Raw genomic sequence first — 21,796 nt, 5'->3', positions numbered from 1 at the left:
CTTAAATTTTATACCTTGCAAAGTCTTAAATTCACTGACATATTGTGTTATAGGTCCTAAATCATTTTAAACAGGTCTTAATTTTGCTTTGTCCAAGTAAAGAAACTCATTTTGGGCCGATATCCATCTAATGACTAATAGTGCAAAGAGCTACAGTTCACAACAGCTAAAAAAACTAAAATCAATTACAGGATTCCTCGTGACATTTTTTTTAAATGCCCTTCTTTAGGTTTCTTAAAAGGGTCTTAAAGTCTTAAATTTGATTTGAGATTAGCAGATAATATGCAGAAACCCTGATGTTGTTGATTTGCAGTGAGTCACTGACTGTCGTTTCCAAACCGTCTTCTATTTATTTTTTTTCAAGATCTTAAGTCAACTATTTGCTTCTGCTTTCAAAAGTATGGTAATAAATGTCACGTAAAATGGTGTTTAAACTCACATTGGTCGCATTTAACATTGACTAAAGCACATATTCTGTACCTGAGGTGATCCTTGCCATGGTAGTATGTGATGTTGTTTATAACTAAGGGTAAACGGGAACATTCAAAAACCCTCAGCCCTCATCCCACCCTCAAGGAGAAGAATAAAAAAAGCACAAAAACAACATTAGCACCTAAAAGAAATGTTAAAGCAACTAAATAAATACACACAAAATACAAATAACTCACGCACACATTAATAAAAAGGGCAGAGATCTTTCTTGAAAGAAAAGGAAAAAAATCTTATGAATCAGCAAAGAGGTGTGTAGTATTCTTGACAATTAATTAGAGAATCCCAGTTTTTATATTTTTTTTCAGTTGAACCTCTTAATGTAAACTTAATTTTTTCAATATATAGAAAAGACATCAAATCTTCTAACCCTGAGGCAGTGGGAGGTGGTTTAGAAGACTTCCAGTGTAATAAAATCCATCTCCGGGCTATCAGTGACACAATGGCTAGAACATTAGCCCTCTTCAACATAGCCGTTACACCAAAAATAGCAATCAAGGGGCATGGTTCAAGAGAAATTTTGAAAATTGTAGAAAAAGTATCAAAGAAAGAACTCCAAAAAAATTTCTAAGTTTAGACAAGAAAAAAGAAAAAACAAACAATTTTTGACCTGTTTTTAAGACTGTCTTATAAATAGGACATGGGCTGTATAACACCTCGAGTCACACTTGTCTCGCTCTCTCTCCCTGCCTCTTTCTCTTTCTCTCTCTCCCTCTCCCTCTCCCTCTCTCTCTTTCTATGTCTCTTCCTCAGTGTGTTCTTTCTCCATAAGAAGGCCATCAGTGCGCTTCACTCTCTGCTATGCAGTCACGATGCAGACCCCAGATACACAGACCCTCAGGTTCGCTCGCACGTGGCCCAGCTCTACCTGCCCCTCATCCCCATCATCATGGAGACGCTGCCTAAGCTCCACGACTTCACCGGTTAGCTGATCTCTCTCTTCCCTTGTTTTCTATGAACTCTTTTGTTTTTGAGCTCAGGAGTCATTACACACTGAACAAAAGTCCTATTTCAGCTGAGATCTGTATCTGTATCATATCTGTGTGTGGCAGACACGTCTCCACAGCGGGTGCGTCACGCCTCGGCGCTCGCCGATGATAACGACCCAGACAACGGCACCATTAGCCAGTCTGTTGCCATGGCAATCGCTGGCTCACCGCTGCCCCACTCCAAAGCCAATCCCTTCACTCTGCCATCAGTGGTGAGTTCCTGTGTACTGCTCACAAAGCATGATATCGTTACTGGGTGAATGGAGGTTGCACATGATGAATGGTGCTGTTTACAATAAGTTGTATTTGATTCATATACTTCAAACTGTAATAGTGTCAATTTGGTTAAAATAATTGTTTTCTATTGCAATATAAAAAAGGTAATTTAATTCTGTAATTGAGACCTGAATTAATCAATATTTATTAATATTTATAATATTATTAATATATAATTAATTAATAATTCCGTGGTAGCCCTTCGAGCGGGCACTTTTTTTTTGGTTCCTCAAATATAGATTTAATTATTATGTGCTGTTGCGGATGTTTTCATCCACTCTGGGGTGATTTAATTTCTTGACACACATTTTGAGAAAAAGCTTTGAATTATTATTACTATTTTTTTTTTAAGAACTCAACTATGCACTCTGGGCAAACATACTATTCTTTTGTTAGTAAGTACTTTTTAAGCTAAATTGGATTAATTTAAAACATTTTAATTGAAATATTTAATTTCAGTTTTAATTTCAGGTTTTTTGTAGCTTAACTATAAAACAAACAAATAAAAGGTTACATTAGATTTGAAGTGACAATTTCTAAACCATCCCCATCATTCTGCCTCTTTTCTCAGATGGGATGGCGAGCCAAATCAAATTTTACCATAGGCCAACTTTGGTCCGTGGGCCCTAGTTTATACATCTATGGTTTAAAGCATTTAAGCCATAAACGTAATACTTTATTAAGCAACTTCACTTTATTGATTTTTTTGTTTATTTTATTTAGAACTTAAGAAATGCAATAAATGAAAATGACCAACTTGAAGGTTTACCTTGCCATTAATACCATTAATAAATTTATATTTTCATTTCATGCCCACACACACCCAAATCTTAGTCTGATGCTGTAGTTAAATTGAATATAAAAGCCAATCAACATAAATAACGGGTTCAAACGGTCATGTAAAACCTGGAAAAGTCTGGATGGCACTTTCCAGGCCTGAAAAAGTTTTGGAAAAAAAGAAAAACCCACAAAGTTTTGGAAAAGTCATGGAAAACAGATATCTGTATACTGTACTTGAATATAGGTTAGGTTGTTTTATTTCTTTTTTGTTCTTGGCCAATCACATACTTTTAAATTATTATTGCGGTATAAGCATTATCTAAATAAATTTTACATAGATATAAACATAAATTTAAACAGAATAGATTGCTGCCTGTTTTACGATATGCTTTAATAAATTTGACAATGTTTTTCTTTTATCACGCATTTTTAGACATTGTATTAAACATTAGGTCATGAAAATGGAGTTGAAAGTCTTGGAAAATCATGGAAAAGTCATGGAATTTTAGTAGTAAAAATGTGTATGAACCCTGTAAATAGTAATTGTGATAAACAGTTCATGGTCTTCTGGAATTTTCCCTCATGTTCATGGCTGCAGTTTCTCAATTTCACCATTAGAGAAGCTCTTCATACACACATATACTCATGTTCATTCTGAGTGCCACAGTCCTGATCTCTTCCACTAGAAGTGCAGTTTTACTGCACTCTCTCCTACGAACAGTGTTTCCTGGTCATTAGTGAGTATTAATGACTCGCACAAAGCTGAGGAAATAAAAAACATGTGTGTTTAAGTGTTTATTATCCGCTCGGGTGTGTAAGGACATCCTCTGTGCGTGCCGGATGTGGTGTCCGATGGGGCCCGGCTCTGTTGTGTTTGGTCTGTGTTTAAATGTGGGTTTATTTGTGTCTCCATCAGGCTGGCCGCCAGTGTGGTGTCCTCTCAGCGGAGTGCAGCAGGACGCTGCTGGTGTGTTTTCTGTGGGTCTGGAAGAACGCTGATGCAGGGCTGCTGGAGCGATGGGTTTCAGACCTGTCTGTGCCACAGATCAACCGTCTGCTGGATCTGCTCCACCTCTGTCTGTCCTGTTTCGAATACAAGGTACATTAACACATGTTCCCTGTTGATCAGGATGGATTTGATAAAGATTTAAATGCATTTTTTTAATTAGAATTAGGGAAATAATGACATTTCCATAATGCATTATTTGTAGGATTTTTTTTGTCCTACGATATATTGCTCCAAAATATATTGCGATAAACTATATTATTGTCATTTTAAGACCATTTTATGCCACTCATTATATAATGCCATCACAATGCAAGTGCACTCTTTCAGAAAACACATAATTTTTTATGCCTAAGAATATTTCATTTAATTATAGTGATTTTAAAAATTTAAAAATAAGGCATTGGAATCAGAATGTAAATGCACATCCTAAATAAACAATAATACATGTTAAAGAGGTGCAAGGTAAAAAAGTGACTGAGGCTGTGAAATCTGCTGCCAGATCTATTTTCAGTTGTCAGACACCCACAGAAAAATATACTAATATGTCTCATAGTCAATACTATAGTGATTTTTTTAACCATACTGACAGACATCTCTAATAGACATAGAGATATACCACTTTATGTAATGCATGCAGTGTTTAATTGCAAATTAAACCTAAAAATTCTATAAAGCGTTTTTTCCTTATTTTAGATTATTTTTTTACCACAACAATGCATATTCCGACTTAAAACTAAAATATATTTTTAGCTGTCCAAAAAGACAGTTTAGTTATAATAAACTTCAAGAATTGTTCATTTAAAATGATTGTCGAAATAAAAACTATTGGATTAACTCTTTTAGGCCAAAAAAAACAGTAATTGTTTACTAAAAACAGTCAAATATCATGCTCTGTTGTGTGTGTGTTTTCACTTAGGCTTTAGGTTGTGAAACACCAAATTCATTTGTAAACATTATATTGTGTAAAATGAAATGTCATTTTTATAAATAATGTAGACATAACAGATAATAGTATTTTTTTTTATCTGCAACCATTGCTACTGAAAAGTTTGTGTGACAATTTTTTCCAAGGATTTATTTGATATAAATCTTTCACAGTCTAAGGATTTACAAAGATGCTGTTTGAGGAGGGGCCAGTTTAAAACTGTTTGTCTGAACATCCTGTTTAATTCCAAAGGCCAAAAAAGGGTGGAAAATAACCTGCAAAAAAGTGTTTTTTGTGCAACACTTTACAAACATTAAATCAGGGCGTCTGCAAGGTACGGTAGGGCTGCACTATTCTGGCTAAAATGAGAATCACAATTTTCTTATTTTGATTAAATAAAGATCACGATTTTCTCACAATTCTGTAGATGTAAAATAAAAGTTAATATGAGTAGGCTATTATTATTGTTAATTCTCAAAATTATGGTAATATAGCGAATTATCTCAAAGGGAAGAAGATTCATTTGAACGGGGCTTCAAAATAATCGACTCTTTAAATCCGAACATCGTCCATCGATCATTTGAACGGACAGTTGACTCTAATTACGGCTATTGCTATCAAAATAAAACTATTTATGTTTAAGCAGGGTAGCAAGATCAAATTTTAAGACATTGGATTCATAAAATGCACAGGCTAAGGGTGTAACGGTACGCATTGCAAACAAAACGATTCAGTACAAAAAAGGCTTCAATGGTTGCCCCGCCTTCAAGCTCTTCTTATTGGCCCACTGCGCTAAAGCAGAACGCAAATGCATTGGTTTATATCTGCTGTCAATCACTCAGTTCCGATGACAGGGTGCTACAGTCACACAAATGTAAAGGTCTGGATCCGAGAGAATAAAAACAACACTGACAGATTTAGTTTTAGAAACCAGCTAGAGTTACAACTAATGACAGGTCTGATTAGTGATCATGTACTGAATGTCAGTCCAGCATTTACACTTTTCGAAGAGTGAATAAAAGATTTTGAGTAGTTAAAGTCCGTTATGACTAAAGCATTCACAGTAAAGCCGGTGGGATGGAGTTTTCAGGTAACAGTGTTGGCCCCTGAATCTTTACATTTTAAGCACGAGATGTTCTAACGTTATTTAATCCTTTATTTAATCGTCATTTTTGATGGGTGCGACTAAAATTTGTCTGGTGTGGCTACATTTTTGAAGTTAGGAGTACCAGTGGTACCAAGAAAAAAAGGTTAATCTTGGGCCCTGTGAGACCTTAATCTGTAGTGGAAATTTCGGGTTTAAAAAAAAAGTTAAATATAATAGAGCCTTGTTACATTATTCCTTCATAACCCATTTAAGTCAAATAATTCCTGCTTTCAGACCCACTAAAATGGCAGGTAACAGTCAAATCAAGCAGATCTCTGCTGTCTGAAGAAAAGGTGGACACTCATCTTTCTGAAAATAATAAAAAAAAAAAACTTAAAAATAGATTGAAACTGAGTTCCATATCAAAACTAAATTGTTATTTTCTTTTTATTTGTGTAACTACTTCAATATTACATACATTTTTAGGAAGCTTTTTGGTTTTGAGTATAAAGGATTTGTTTTATTTGCTGCTAAGCAGAAACCCCAGAAGTATAGCTCTATCACTGTTTAAAGTAAAAGAAAAAAAAACAAAAACAAGATCATACTTTTATGATGTTAGTTTTAATACATTAAATCAGAGAAATCTTCTGTATTTTTTTTTCTTTTCTTTTTTTCCTTGCTTTATCGAAAACATACCGACCGTGACACCACTGTGTCGTATTAAACCAAACTGTGATTTTTGTAAACCGTTACACCCCTAGCACAGGCACCTTTCTTTATACAAAATTAAACTTCATTGACTAATTTAACAGAAACTAGCACCTAACACAAACACACATTCATACAAGTGTAGAAAAGAGTAAAGAAAGTAAAGTGAGAGGTTGAGAGAATGTAATGATGGAAAACCTCGGATTTTGTTAGACCAAACCAAGCAAACCAAAATGAATCAATTTACCCTCCTATATAGGGTTGCATTTAGTTTACACCAGTTCAGATGGAAGTGTTACTTGCATTCCTATGTGATGTGAAGAAGCTCCCTCTGTTGAGCACATGGCTGGCTGGTTGTTCTTTGTCCTCGCGAGGCTTGGAGTGGAGTGGAGTCGGTCGTTTCAAGTTTGAAGCGGCAACAGTGCAAGTTGTGAGGACTACTGGTTTGCGGCGCACTAAACTTAACTAACGTTAGACTCTCGATGGAAAAGAAAGGAAAGAAGGTATCAGAGATGGGAATGTCTGAGCTGTGCGATTAACCCATTTCGTCTGATTCCTCACCTGCTCCCTGGAGTCCTCTGGGTTCAAGCTTTTCTCTGACCTGAGGTTTCTGGGTCTCTGGGGTTTACTATTTTTTGGCTTTCTGCTTTCTTTGAGGTTTCTTTGCTTGGGTCTGATCCTTTCTCAGGTCTTTAGGTCTTTGGTTCTGAGTTCTGAGGATCTCTCTGTCTAAAACCTGGTTTATACTTCTGCATCAAGTGACCGGCATAACCCACGGCGCATGCAACGCTTATCACTTAATGCATGCACTTATCAACTAAAACTTTATTATTTTAAGCAACAGCCTTACATTTAAAAGGAAAACATAAGGGCGATTTATAAGCAAAAAGACCCTAGTCTATAAGGCTAAATGTTTTTTTTCTCTTATTTTTTTGGCGCATGTACTCGTGTGCGATCGGAAAACTGTGTCCGCCTTAAACTCCGCCTCTCTTTTCACTCCACCCTAAAGCCTCAGTTGGCCCTCTTTGGCCCAAGGTATTCAGCAGCGGAAAAAGGTCGGCCGCTGAACCCAAGAAAGCCCCAATTTGGCCCGATAAGGCTTGGAAGTGACAGTGGAAATGCGACTGGCCTTGGCTCGCCCTGGCTCGCTTGCTTTAGGCGCGATAGTGGAAATGATTCTCTCCTGACATTGAAAATATATCTGGCTGAATCATAGAAATGCTGAAGTATTAGGATCATGTGGGGGGTTGAATTGATCTTTTTCCGATTAATCGTGCAGCCTTACTGCAAGGTCTTAAAGTCTTAAAATATTTTACATTTCAAAACCTCAATTTTAGGCCTTAAAAAGTCCTAAATTCACTGAAATATTGGCTTGTAGGTAGTATCATAATTTTTTTTATAACAAAATGTTGAAGCATGTGTACAACCAGAGTTTGCTTGTTGTGACACATTATTTAAAATATGTGGCTATGAAATAACAAAATTAGATTTATTTTGGAAGGAAACAATTAAAATCTTTTCTACTAGCTGTTATAAAAAATGCTTAGTGTTTAACCCTGTATAATGCTGCGGTCACACTAGAGTTTGTGCATGCGAAATTCTGTTGTACAGCACTGTGAAAAGAGGCGGGATTAAACAAGATGATTAGACATTAAAAAAAAAGTAAGCGTCGGTCCATGTTTGAAATTTCTGTACAGAGTATGTTTTGATCTTCGATTGGTCTCACGCAATCATGTGATGTGCTTTTGCAGGTCAAAGTTTACCAAGCATGAACTTTCTAATGCAGCGAAATGCAAAACTTAGTGCACAATCTTGCGTTTTCGGTCTAATGCATATGAATGGAAGTCTATAGGGAGAAAAGTGCGGTGTGATCTCAGCTTAAGTCTGTAATTTTATCCATAAGGATCTTGAAAAGGTATTAAGTCTGACTGAAACCTGCAGAAACCCTGTAAATGTGAACCACAAGGGGAAAATAAACTGAAAATAAATGAAATCATTCAAGTTTCTTGAAACTATTTTTGTGTAATGTATCTTATGTTACCCTTTCATTAAGAGGTTTTTATTTGTATAGCTCAGATGTGTGTGTTTCCCAAAGTTCACACATCTTGATTTATTGTGCCTCCTGTCAGGGAAAGAAAGCTCTGGAGAGAATCAACAGCCTGACCTTTAAGAAGTCTCAGGACATGAAGGCCCGTCTTGAGGAGGCCATACTGGGCACTATTGGAGCAAGACAAGAGATGGTCCGCCGCTGCAGAGGTACAAACACACACTTTCTTGCTTTATATGCAAGAAAAACGTGAAAAGGCACGACAAAACAAACTAAACTCACCATTCACCACTGTACCCCAGAGCGCAGTCCATATGGAGGACAGGAAAATGTGCGCTGGAGGAAGAACGTCACTCACTGGAGGCAGAATGCAGACAGAGTGGACAAGTATGTCTTTTCCTCCGTGTCTCTTGATTTCTGGGTGTCTTTATATTGTTGACACTTTCACTGGACGCGTAGAAGCTGCTGTTCCTGCTTAGACGCATATTCACAGGGTGCACGTACTGTGCGTGTGTGTGTCTTTCTCTCTCAATTCAATTAAATAATTGTTTATTGGTATGACAACTCTTACAAATGTATTGCCAAAGCATCTGTAGAGTTTAAATTACAAAAGAATATATATATATATATATATATATATATATATATATATATATATATATATATATATATAAAATTACAAAAGAATATATAAATATATAATATATATTAGTCTATATTAAAAGTCTTATTTGTTTTATTTCAGCTAGAATAAAAGCAGTTTTATAATGCAATAACTTGTGTCAATGTCACTTTTAGCTGTATAGAAGTGTCTTGAAAAATATCTAGTCAAATATCATGTGCTGTCATGGCAAAGATGAAATAAATCAGTTATTAAAAATGAGTTAATAAAACTATTATGTTTCAAAATGTGTTGGAAAAAAATTTCTTCGTTACACAGTAATTGGGGGAAAAATTAACAGGGGGGCTAAAAATTCAGGGGGGCTAATAATTCTGACTTCAACTGTATATATACATGTAATTAAAAAAATATATAAATATATATTCAATATATCATATTATACATGTATCAATAAAAATAATAAATAGGAATAAACTGTACATTTAATGATCAACATTTTAGAATAAAAACTAAAATAATCAGTTTGTTTAAAATGATCCTTTTATTTTATTTTTAAATAAATATTTAGTTATACATATTTTATTTTTATTTATTTTATTAAAATTTTTATTTATTTATTCATCTTTATTTAGTAAATTTTATTTCATTCATTTATTCTTTGTCTCTGTCTCTGTTTCTTTTTCTTTGTATATGGCTTTTTTGTATCTGTGTTTGTGTGTATGTCTCAGTATGTGTGTGTTTGTGTGGGTCTCATTTTTCTTGTGTGCCTGTGTGTGTGTGGCTATGTGCGTGTGTAAATATGTTTGGGTATGTATGTTTGTCTGTGCATGTATAAGTTTGTATATGTTTGTGTATGTGTTTGTTATTTCTTTGTTTGTCTCTCTGTGTGTGAGTGTGTCTTTTTTTTGTCTGTTTTTTGTGTCCCATTTTTTGTGTGTGTGTGTGTGTGTGTGTGTGTGTGTGTGTGTGTGTGTGTGTGTGTGTGTGTGTGTGTGTGTGTGTGTGTCTGTGTGTGTCTGTGTGTGTCTGTGTGTGTCTGTGTGTGTGTGTGTGTGTGTACATGCGAGTATGTGTGCGTGTGAATGCATACATGTGTGTCTGTCTGGGTGTGTTTATCTTTGCGTGAGTTTTTCTCAGTGTGTTAGTGCATTTTTGTGTTTCTCTTTGCTTGTCTTATTGTCACTGTGTATGTGTATATATGTGTGTTTTTGTTTGTGTCTGTTTTTTTTTGTGTCCCGTTTTTTTAGTGTGTGTCGCTGTGTGTATATGCATGTCAATGCATGCATGTTTGTTTGGGTGTGTTTATCTATGCTTGTTTTTGTATCTGTGTCTCTGTGTGGGTGCCTCTGCATGTGTGTCTCAACGTGTACGTTTGTGTGTGTGTGTGTGTGTGTGTTTGCCCAATGGCCACTATGAATAGCTTACTGTAAACACTCTCTCTGTGCAGAACGAAGGCAGAGGTGGAGCAGGAGTCGGTGGTGGATGGAAACTTGGCGACTGAAGCGGCTCTCATAGCCCTCGACACACTGGAGATCATTGTCAAAGTAAAAACCTTTGAAGCAACTATTTGGATGTGTTTACTCCAATAGTATGACGTCATCATCATGTAGTTAATGTGTATGTGTGGGTGTGTGTGTGTGTGCGTATTTATCAGACGGTGGTGATGTCCGAGCTGAAGGAGAGTGTTCTGGGTGGAGTGTTGAGGGTCCTCCTTCACAGTATGGCAGGAAACCAGAGCGCCCTCTTCCTGCAGCACTGCTTCAGTACACAGAGAGCTTTAGTCTACAAGGTTTGTGTCTGTTGTTAGTGCTGCTTCCGGAGATTAAATATTGATGCATTCTGTATTCTTATACTCAATATTTCAATGTTGAAATTTTCACCCATTCTGCACCAGAATAATCAGACGAAATAGTTATCTATTAAATGATTGAATAATTTAATAAGTCTTTTGCATAATTTTTATATATTGTCTCAAAAAGAAATATTGAATTTGAAAAAAATGAAAGTAATTGTTTGTTTAGATGTTCTTAGATGATCTTACTTAATATCATGTATTTTATTTATTTATTGATGTTTCAATATTTTTGGGGGATTTTCATGGATGGATGAAAATGGATAGGACTATAGAAAGTATTGACAGGAAAGCATTGGGAGCAGTAGAATCTGCTTAGGACCACGAGGCGGGAATCAAACTCTGGTCACCATGAGCACTGGAGTGCATGTGTCTACACACTTTCCACTACATCATTAGCGCCGAAAACTATTAAGTATTTTTATTAATTGTGAAATTACCATTCAAAAGTTTTTGAGGGAAGTCATTTAGGCTAAGCTAGCATACATTTGTTCGGAAATACTATAAATATTTTAAAATATAAAAACAATTTTTAAAAAAAATTCTGTTTAAATACGTTTTAAATTTAACTTTTATATATTTTTAATATTTCTGTGGAAATATCTGTATTAAGGTTCCATTTGTTCACAGAGGTTGCATTTAATTGATTAAAAATACTTTAAATACAGTATTATTGTAAAAAAAAAAAAAAAAAAAGCATTACAGTTAATAACAACTGCTCTCTGTTTAAATATATTTAAAAATCTTATTTATCCCTGTGATGCAAATCTAAATTATCAGCTTCATTATTTTTTTATTCATTCTAATATAATAATTTTCTGCTAAAGAAACATTTCTAATTAATAACCAGAGTGTCCACAGGCTTTTAAAATGTCTTAAATCTCAAAAACTAAATTTTAGACCTTAATAAGTCTTAAATTTGCTGAAATATTGTGTTGTAGGTCTTAAATTATTTTAAACGGGTCTTAATTTTCCTTTGTTCATGTATAGCTATTCAATTTGGTCGTCATCACTAAAATTCTACCTCAATAGAGTGTAACTTTTTATTTAAAAATGTTATTTTTACCTCTATTTAGCATATTTTTATGTTATTTTTCTTACAATAACATTTGTTTAATAGTTCTCCATGTTTTTACTGCTGAGGACATGACCCTTGACAGATTTTTGTGCATATATTTAGTTTATTATAGTTTTTACATTTTTGAAAACATTTTTTTTTTTTTGTTTTATTTGAATGAAAGGTTATGTTTAAAACAAGTGTATGTACAGTATTCAACTAGAGCTTGCTTGTTTTGAGACATTATTTCAAATATGTTGCTGACAAATATTCAAATTATGTAACAATTTATTATTTAATAATTAGTATTATTGTATATTATTGTAATATATATTACATTTTATTTATATTAAATAAATTTATATATATATATATATATATATATATATATATATATATATATATATATGGTTTTTTTTTTTTTTTTTGATATATACATTTTTTTTTTCAATTTTTCCCATTAAAAATACTTTTAGCCCTGTATGAGTCTAAAATGAAATTTATAATGGTCTTAAAGTTTTAAATTTAACTTGGTGAAACGTTGAATGACAGAATGAAACTGTGATGCATATGTTTTCAGGATTTTTTTATTTAAATTTACACTTGTATACAAACTACTTAGCAATGTCAAAACAAGATTTCAAATGTGAAACTTGCAAGATTCACATTTTGTCCAGTGGTGCAAAAATGTAGTGAAACACACCATCTGTGTGTCTCTGTCAATTATTTTTTAATTGTAAAGCTTGAAGGCTTTTTTTCAGTGTTCAGGTCAACTCTGGCTTCTTTTGGCTTGTGTAGTTTCCAGAGATGTTGTTTGAAGAGGACACTGAGCTCTGTGCAGATCTGTGTTTGCGGTTACTGCGTCACTGCAGCAGCAGCGTGAGCTCTGTCCGCAGCCATGCCAGCGCCTCGCTCTACCTTCTCATGAGACAGAACTTCGAGATCGGAAACGTAAGTCACAAAAAAGCCCAGATGATTAACTTGGCTTATAGAAAAAGGTTAAATGTGACAAGTGAATTGCTGTGTTTTTTCCCTCCCATTCTGTAGAACTTTGCCCGTGTAAAGATGCAGGTCACCATGTCTCTGTCTTCACTCGTGGGAACCTCTCAAACGTTTAATGAAGAACATTTGCGACGCTCCTTGAAAACAATTCTTACGTATGCAGAGGATGACCTAGAGCTCAGAGATTCCCCCTTCCCTGAGCAGGTAACACAGTTTCAAAACCCACAAGGGATCACAACAGCCAGCACTACTAAATGTTTAAAGCGGTCATGAACTCATAAATCAAATATTCTTAAATTGCCAGTCTGCCAAAACAACTGTTTGTGGAATGAGCCACTTAATATGTGAAAGTGTTGCTGAATTCCACCTCTGCTGAAGATCACCGCCCACATTTACATCACTGCCTGATTAGCTCCACCCACCATTTAATGCATGAAGTAGGTCAGTTTTGAGAGGCAAAAAGCAGGATTCCACAAAAGATTCTCTAAATCAGATATTCTCAAAGTCTAAAAAAAAGTCAAAAATTGTAACAACTTTTTGATGTTAATAAACATGCACATACATTAAAATGCATTTTGTATGGAAATAAATCAATAACTAAAGAGCAAAAGTGTCAAAATGACAAGAGATAGTTTAAGGCCCTGTTTACACTAATGCGTTTTTGTTTTAAAAAGTTAAAGTTTTGCTACGGTTACGCCATCCGTCCACACTACACCTGAGTTTTTGAGCCCTGAAAACAGAGCGTTTTGGAAACGCTGGAGAGGCCATTTTCTTTCAAAACGATACTGCTCCCGTCTCAGTATGGATGGGGGAAAATGGAGACATCTGAATGTACTTTGTATCCCGAATGTACTTTATAAAGTCATTCACATCACACTGGCTATGCTGTTTCACTGTCTTAACAATAAAATGAAAACATGATGTGAGGAACTGCCAATTTTTATTTTGATATTAGCAACTGAACAGACAGCAGAAATGTTGAAGCCTCGTGCTGCATATATGAGCATCATCTTCACTGTGTGGATATTTATAACAAAACAGAGCCTATAACATTCCTGCCTCCTTTCATTTTCATCGAAAATACGAGACATACCCTCTCTTTCACTGAACATCAGTTTTATTAAGCAATAATGGCCATTTTAAAAGTATAACGTACAATAAGTTTATACAATAGAGAAAAATGAAGGCAAGCAATCAGTCAATTGTGCAGAATCGGTGTCCGCGGTGACATTAATTAAGATATTAACCTAACTCATACTTGCACTCATCCAAAACACGTTACCTTAGACCAAGTAGCTTAATAGATTCAAAAGACCAAAGTCGGGGAATTTGTTGTTAGATATAGACAACAAGATGAATGAAATATCATGTTAACAAATTTAGTGAGATTAGATCCAGCGGGAGATGCTTGATGAGCAGTCCGATGTGCACAGCTCTCATATGGGTATGTGCTCAAAGCACGCTGCAGCGCATGCTAGAGTGTGTGTGTGGTCACGTGATGTGCGTTTTTTTCTGTTTTAAAGTAGACGGAGAGCTGTTCAGAAACGCTGTGTGAATCACTAGTGTGGACGCGGATCGTTTTGATTCTTAAATCGTTTTAAAACTAAAACCCATTAGTGTAAACGGGGTCTAAATGTCAGCAAATTGTTATGAAAAAGCAACAAGAGGTAGGTCAAAAGTAACATGGTGCAAAATACAGAGCAGTGTAATGTGAGAAATGACACTGTGTTTGATACCAGCTCCCTAAACTTTAGTTTCAAAGTGACATTTAACATTTGCACTGTCCACTTAACTCCTCAATCTCCAAAATCTTAATATTAATGAAGCAAAACAATTTTGTATTGATTGGAGCAAAATTAATCCATACGTCTCGGTCCAATCCTCTTTGAAAACTCGAATTTTCTTCATCGGCTAATGTTTTGGAAACACACTGACATTCTCACACATTCAAATGTGTCAAAGAGTGTGGCACGATTACGGCAAACGTCATAAGCTGACTGGATCTGTTGACAACAGTCACACAGAAATATTTTTTTTTATTTTGAACCAAAAGGCATAAAAATTACAAAAAAAAATTACAAGTTTATTTGTAATTTGCATGCTTTCCAAAGTGTTATATTACAATATCAGATCACAATATTAATTCTTTAATTAGAGCTCTTGAAATATGAAATGGAAGCAGGTCTGTATTGAATTCAGACCATTGTCCAGACATTGAGAGACCCTGATGTAAATGCTGTACAGTGCCAAGTTGTGGAAACACTATTTTTGAGTATCCTTCCTTTTGTCACAAATATTAGGCAAAGTGTTTATATAAAAACTTTATCAAATCATATCAATTGGCATTTACTTCAGAATCTTTAATCTGCCTCACCTTTTCAAACTGTGTGTTCTGATGACAGAGTCTAAACAGGACAGAAAAGTAATTGTACATTGTTTTGTGATTTTAAAACTTTCATAACACTATAAGTGGACCTGAGAGAAAGAAACAAAATAATAAAAAGGATGGTCATGACCCATTTAAAGCAATACATTTGGTGAAGGAACTGTGCTTCTGTACTAATATGCATGTAATTAGCTTTTTTTCTGTCAACTTTTTAGGTCCAGGATCTGGTCTTCAATCTCCACATGATCCTCACTGACACTGTGAAAATGAAGGAGCACCAACAGGACCCAGAGATGCTCATAGACCTCATGTACAGGTCAGTACCCTCTCTCTCTTTTTCACTCACACATACGCCCCATTCACATGGGGCATCAGCTTCAACGCTTCTGATTCACTTTGAATGGGTGACGTCAGGCGTTGCCGAACTGCATTGTGGATCCGGCGCCGCTTCAGAGGCGTTGCTCGCTGCAAAAGTTGGCACTTGCTCAACTTTTCAAGCGCCAGCCAATCAGATTGCTGTATGCAAATACACCAGTTCAGACAGTGGCCTATTGCGGACTAATTTCATAGGATGACGCTGCTATGATGATAAACTTCAGACATGCCTTCTTTCAAGAGTTATTGCTGAAGCCCTGTGTGAATGGGGCAATACAGTTGAAGTCAGAATTATTCGCCCCCCTTTGATTTTTTTTTTTTTTCTTTTATTAAATATTTCTCAAATGATGTTTAGCAGAGCAAGGAAATTTTCACAGTATGCCTGATAATATTTTTTCGTCTAGAGAAAGTCTTATTTGTTTTAATTTGGCTAGAATAAAAGCAGTTTTTATTTTTTAGAAACCATTTTAAGGTCAAAATTATTAGCCCCATTTAAGCTATATATTTTTCTATAGTCTACAGAACAAGCCATTGTTATATAATGACTTGCCTAATTACCCTAACCTGCCTAGTTAACCTAATTAGCCTAACCACTTATAGAAGTGTGTTGAAAAATATCCAGTCAAATATTATTTATTGTCATCATGACAAAGATAAACCAGTTATTAGAAATGAGTTATTAATACTATTATGTTAAGAAATGTGTTGACAAAATCTTCTCTCCGTTAAACAGAAATTGAGGGAAAAAATAAACAGGGGGTCGAATAATTCTGACTTCAACTGTACATCAGGTGTGTCTCATGATCTGTGAGTGCTAGTGGCTCTTTTGTCTTTGTAGGATTGCTAAAGGCTATCAGAACTCTCCAGACCTGAGACTGACTTGGTTGCAGAACATGGCAGGGAAGCACTCAGAAAAAGGCAATCATGCAGAGGCAGCTCACTGTCTTGTGCACAGCGCCGCCCTGGTGGCCGAGTACCTCAACATGCTTGAAGACTGCCGCTACCTCCCTATCGGCTGTGTCTCCTTCCAGGTATGTTATGTGTGTTCGTGTGTATAATAAAAAAAATAAAAATAAAAATAAAAATAGCATGTATAAATTAGCATATCACCCATGTTGATAAAATCATAAAGTAATTTGTGAGAGTTATGTAAGAAGAAAATTGTAATGAAACACGCATAACACTATACAGTATGTATCAGCCTATACTGATATCATATTATTCAGAATGGCATTTATACATATAGTTTTGTGGTTATTCATTTATTTTCCTTTGGCTTCGTGCCTCACAGCGGAATAAACCACCAACTTATCCAGCATAAGTTTTACACAGTGAACTTCCAACTGCAACCCAGTACTGGGAAACATCATAACACACTCGGTCACACACATACACTACAGCTAATTTTGTTAATTTAGTTCACCTGTACCGCATGTCTTTGGACTGTGGGGTAAACCGGAGCACCCGGAGTAAACCCCTGTACACATGGGAAAGCATGCAAACTCCACACAGAAATGCCAACTGACCCAGCTGGGGCTCGAACTAGTGACGTTTTTGCTGTGAGGCAACAGTGCTAACCACTGAGCCACTGTGGCACCCTAGTTTGGTGATTATGCCTTTTATAATAATAATAAAAAAAAAACATCCAAAAATGTTTGATGTCTATATTATGCTGTTTCAGAATAGCTATTCTCAGTCATAAATAGAAAGCACATCATTCAGTTTAATACTCTTAATACTGAATAATAATTCAGAACATTAATTAATTCTAATTCTCTTAAATACATACGTTTTTATATAGTAGATCAAGATGTCTGTATTCTTGAGCATTTCTAATTTATTATTTTTAGCTACTTTGACTAAATTCTTTAATAACTAAATAAAAAACTAGTCCTTAATTTCTCATAATACCTGATTATCAGTCATTTAAGCATTTATCAGATTTTGTTTAATTGTGTGCGTGCATGCGTGCGTCGAATCTCATACCTAAACTTACAGACCTTAAATCTTCCTATGTTACTTAAATACCTTATTTACTATTAATAAGCAACACATTATAAATTTGAGACTGAAGCTATAGTAGATAATGAGAACTGATGCCCAAAATAAAGTGTTACTATACATTTAGGGCTGAGTAATATTGCAATATCAATATCACAATATCATGTTTCATATCATTCAGTTTCGATAATTATTGATAATTTTTAAAAATCCATTTAGAATATTAGGTTTTTTTAATTTAACAGCTATTTTATTTTACCAACATTACTAATGAAAATAGTTTTAAAGTCAAAAACAAAAAATATATATAAACAAAATTTCTGATCTCTTTATAATAAAATAAACATTAGAGTTAAAGAGAATTTTAAACTTGATAAATAAAATGTTACAAAGTGTGTGCAATGGTAAAGTGTAAATGCTGCGCAATCAAAGCAAACTGTAATGTGTGAATAATAATGATACAGTAAACTGCAAACTCTGTTAACAACACAAATTATGATAATTAAATCTGAGCTTTCAAGTAAAGAAACCAGCCATCATTATTCAAATGCATATTGTAACATTACACATTGTGAAGTGGAAGACTACATTATCTCCTATGCTAAAAACTCTTTCAGATGGGGTGCTGGTGGATGGAATGCACAAGAAAAGAAACCAAAAAGCCACTCTTGCAACATCCTTACATCCTTTTTTATTTACAATCTCCTCACTGCTTCTAGCTACCAAGCTCATTTTCATGTGTGCCAGCACTCCCGTTTTTCCCAGGAGTCTCCCGTATTTTAGACCCATCTCCCGTCACTCTCCTGTTTTATAAATTTTGTTCGGAAAACTCCTATAATTTCACCTTTGTTTGTCTGAGGTAATTAGTCTGCTGTTATTACTGAAATGTGTATATTAAATGCAGAGTCTGAAGCAGATAAGTCACTTACATGAATTGCGTGCACCTGAAAAAATGTGCATGCGGTACTGCTTGCACAACATGTGCACTCCATTGGAAATGACAAACTGACACCCTAAGCTTATTCGCATTGCTTCCAAGGTGCGTGCTCAGCAGCCACATTTTCATAAAACTAGCCTTCCTACCTCTTTTTTTATCGATGTTGACAATGATGTTTGGTCAATAAATATCCATACCGATTTTATCGCCCAGCCCTATATACATTGTATATATTGGTTTACATATATGTTTGGAGCATAATAAATTGAAAATGCAAATGTAAGGAAAAAGTTTATAGCTCGTATTTTGCTTTGTATTTTTCTTCCATTTTTGTTTAACATAAAACATGTAACTGATTCAATCATTATGAAATGTGTGTAGTGTCACAATTTTCGGTATCTCAGACACTTTGAATGTGTTTTGCAGAGCATTTCATCGAATGTTCTGGAGGAGTCTGCGGTGTCTGATGACATCCTTTCCCCGGAGGAGGAGGGCATCTGTTCAGGAAAGTACTTCAGTGAGTCTGGCCTCGTGGGACTGCTGGAGCAGGCAGCTGCCTCTTTCAACATGGTGAGAGCTTGCGTCACGTCACTCATGAAAAACCTCAAGCATCGAAGTCAGCGACACACATTTTAAAAAGATTATTCACTATCTGCACCACCAAAGCTAACTCTTTCTGTCTCTCCTCTAGGCTGCAATGTACGAGGCCATAAACGAGGTTTATAAGATCCTCTGTCCCATTCATGAGGCCAACAGAGACTTTAAGAAGCTGGCCTCGGTGCACGGCAAACTGCAGGACGCATTTAACAAAGTGTACAATCAGGTTTGTTGACTTATGAGTTTGTGCTAAACATCTGAATATGGCTTTAATATTGAAGCCTGTATAATGCTGTTGTATAATCCAGTGTTTCTCAACCACGTTCCTGGAGGACCACCAGCACTGCATGTGTTGGATGTCTCCTTTGTCTGACACACCCATTACAGGTCATTTAGTCTCTGCTAATGAGCTGATGATATGAATCAGGTGTGTTTGGTTAAAGAGACATGGTAAATGTGCAGAGCTGGTGGTCCTCGAGGAACATGGTTGAGAAATACTGGTGTAACCCATAAGTTGTAGATATTGCAGCTAAAATCTACAAACACTGGAATGCTCTGTACAAAATCACAGAAGTGAGCCAGTGTTAATGACGTTGGTCAAATTGTGACTTTCATTCCTTCATTCATTTTCTTGTCGGCTTAGTCCCTTTATTAATCAGGGGTCGCCACTGCGGAATGAACCACCAGCTTATCCAGCAAATGTTTTATACAGCGGATGCCTTTCCAGCTGCAACCCAACACTGGGAAACACCCATACACTCTTGCATTCATACACATACACTAAGGCCAATTTAGCTTTTTCAGTTTACCTGTACCGCATGTCTTTGGACTGTGGGGTAAACCAGAGCACCCGGACACACACCAACACAGGGAGAACATGCAAACTTTACACAGAAATGCCAACTGACCCAGCCGGGGCTTGAACCCCAGGTAGTTTATGCACATTTTTTCTTATTAAATAAAAAGTTTATCCTACTCGGTTATGCGCATATGTTTGTTATGCGACTATCAAAAATGGTGGATGGAAGCATAGCTAATGTGACTTATTTTCCCGAAAATACAATGTGTTAAATGAAATGTGAGGTATTTGTTGTCATTATTGGTTAATTTATAATGTATATGGTTTTAAAAGTACTGCAGCCTTATGATAGCAATTGATATCTTGTACTTGACTGTGGTTCTGCATAATGAGAGCTGTAAATGAAGTGGAAACAGGCCGTCCTGAGGTCTGTGGTGCACAGACATCAACAGCTGACCTCTGCCTTGAGGCTCTGTGTTATTGCAGTGTGTGTGGTTCAGATGTGTGATGGATGTCTTGTCTCTGTGTCTTGTCGGTGCTGATGTGTCTCCTGCCGTGTGTACACACACACACACATGCTTGCAGAGCTCAGGATGGGAGGTAAGGCTGTTCAATCACACTGTATTTATTTCTCTACCACATGTTGCAGTTTATGTCCAAAGGAATTTTCTCCTCCTCTGAAACTAACCGTGTCTGCTCTTTATCTCCTTTTATTTCTTCATCTGACTCCTCCTGTGCGGTCCGACTGTTTTTCTGGTGAGTGAACATGAACTCAGTTGCCCAACACAAATTTCAGACCATCTCTGACACACTTATGTAGGGTCATTTCACAACAATGGCAGAAGTCAGAAAGGCATCATCATAACCCTCCATGGCATCAGTGTTGTGTCCTGGGGCTTGTTGTGTGTGAAATAGGCCAAAGCACTGTTATTTAGCCTTTTGTGTGACTCTTTTCTTTACATGTGACCTCAATGCTCAGGCTGTAGAGGATGTTTGGCACCTACTTTCGTGTGGGCTTCTATGGGTGCCGCTTTGGAGATCTGGATGAGCAGGAGTTCGTCTATAAAGAGCCATCTATTACTAAACTGGCCGAAATCTCACATAGACTTGAGGTACTTTTTTTTTTTTTTTTACTTAAGGGGGAATTTAATGAGCCTTGCTGTTTTGGTAATATACATATATATTTTTTTACTGTTGTTGTCACTAATAAAAAAGAATGAATGATTGGTCACAATGTACAATAAGGTTTCCTTAGTTTACATTAGTTTATGTATGTGTTAACATAAAGTAAGTATGAACTATGCTTGTAGAGCATTTGTTAATCATAGTTCAACCTGTATTAAAATTATTAAAGATTTATTCTTGTTTTACATTACATTATTTAATCCACTGTAGGTCAACATAAACTAACAATGAACAACTTTATTACCATTAACTAATGTTAGCATTAATAAACACTGTAATAACTATATTGTTCATGTTAGTAAATGCATTAACCACTCTGTAAAAAAGCTGGCTCTTACACAATTCCTTCATGTTGTCCCAACACAAATCCATTAAGTTAACTTAATTGTTTTTACAAATGTAAGTGGATTAAATATAGAACAATGAAGTTGTCACAAAAAAACTCAAGAATTGTGTTGATTTCGGTTATTTTGAGGGTTGTAAACATAAAGAACGGTCCCAAGGTTTTTCCTGTTTTACATTATTAATTTCTTTAGCTTCCGAGAATCCAAAAAGAGCCATATATTGATAATGTTATGATAGCTGTTTTAACTTTAAGTTGTCTTGGAGTTGTCTTTTGTTACAGTTATATAGTATATAATAGTTTGATAACAAGCAGAAAATGTTCAAAGAC

General features: G+C 35.6%; 1 protein-coding gene across 5 annotated transcripts in view; it reads left to right on the top strand.

Annotated features, from left to right (window-relative positions):
• Nucleotides 1-21,796, top strand: part of dock6 (dedicator of cytokinesis 6) — a 111,829-nt gene that overhangs the window by 75,957 nt on the left and 14,076 nt on the right. For 3 of the 5 annotated variants that reach the window (XM_087245244.1, XM_087245243.1, XM_087245242.1), the window contains 15 exons: nucleotides 1,243-1,412; nucleotides 1,542-1,690; nucleotides 3,451-3,633; nucleotides 8,393-8,519; nucleotides 8,613-8,697; nucleotides 10,380-10,476; nucleotides 10,587-10,721; nucleotides 12,640-12,792; nucleotides 12,889-13,047; nucleotides 15,445-15,545; nucleotides 16,443-16,635; nucleotides 18,969-19,112; nucleotides 19,234-19,365; nucleotides 20,524-20,538; nucleotides 20,925-21,050. In XM_087245244.1, the coding sequence (XP_087101370.1) occupies nucleotides 1,243-1,412; nucleotides 1,542-1,690; nucleotides 3,451-3,633; nucleotides 8,393-8,519; nucleotides 8,613-8,697; nucleotides 10,380-10,476; nucleotides 10,587-10,721; nucleotides 12,640-12,792; nucleotides 12,889-13,047; nucleotides 15,445-15,545; nucleotides 16,443-16,635; nucleotides 18,969-19,112; nucleotides 19,234-19,365; nucleotides 20,524-20,538; nucleotides 20,925-21,050 (1,969 nt within the window). Of the gene's footprint in view, nucleotides 1-1,242; nucleotides 1,413-1,541; nucleotides 1,691-3,450; nucleotides 3,634-8,392; nucleotides 8,520-8,612; nucleotides 8,698-10,379; nucleotides 10,477-10,586; nucleotides 10,722-12,639; nucleotides 12,793-12,888; nucleotides 13,048-15,444; nucleotides 15,546-16,442; nucleotides 16,636-18,968; nucleotides 19,113-19,233; nucleotides 19,386-20,523; nucleotides 20,695-20,917; nucleotides 21,051-21,796 lie in introns of all 5 variants that reach the window. The other 2 variants (XR_015481345.1, XR_015481346.1) reach the window with 2 other exon arrangements.

The sequence above is a fragment of the Danio rerio genome, chromosome 3 (assembly GCF_052040795.2).
Source record: "Danio rerio strain M-AB ecotype USA chromosome 3, GRCz13ab, whole genome shotgun sequence".
Taxonomy (NCBI): domain Eukaryota; kingdom Metazoa; phylum Chordata; class Actinopteri; order Cypriniformes; family Danionidae; genus Danio; species Danio rerio.
This window is presented reverse-complemented; position numbering and strand designations above follow the sequence as displayed.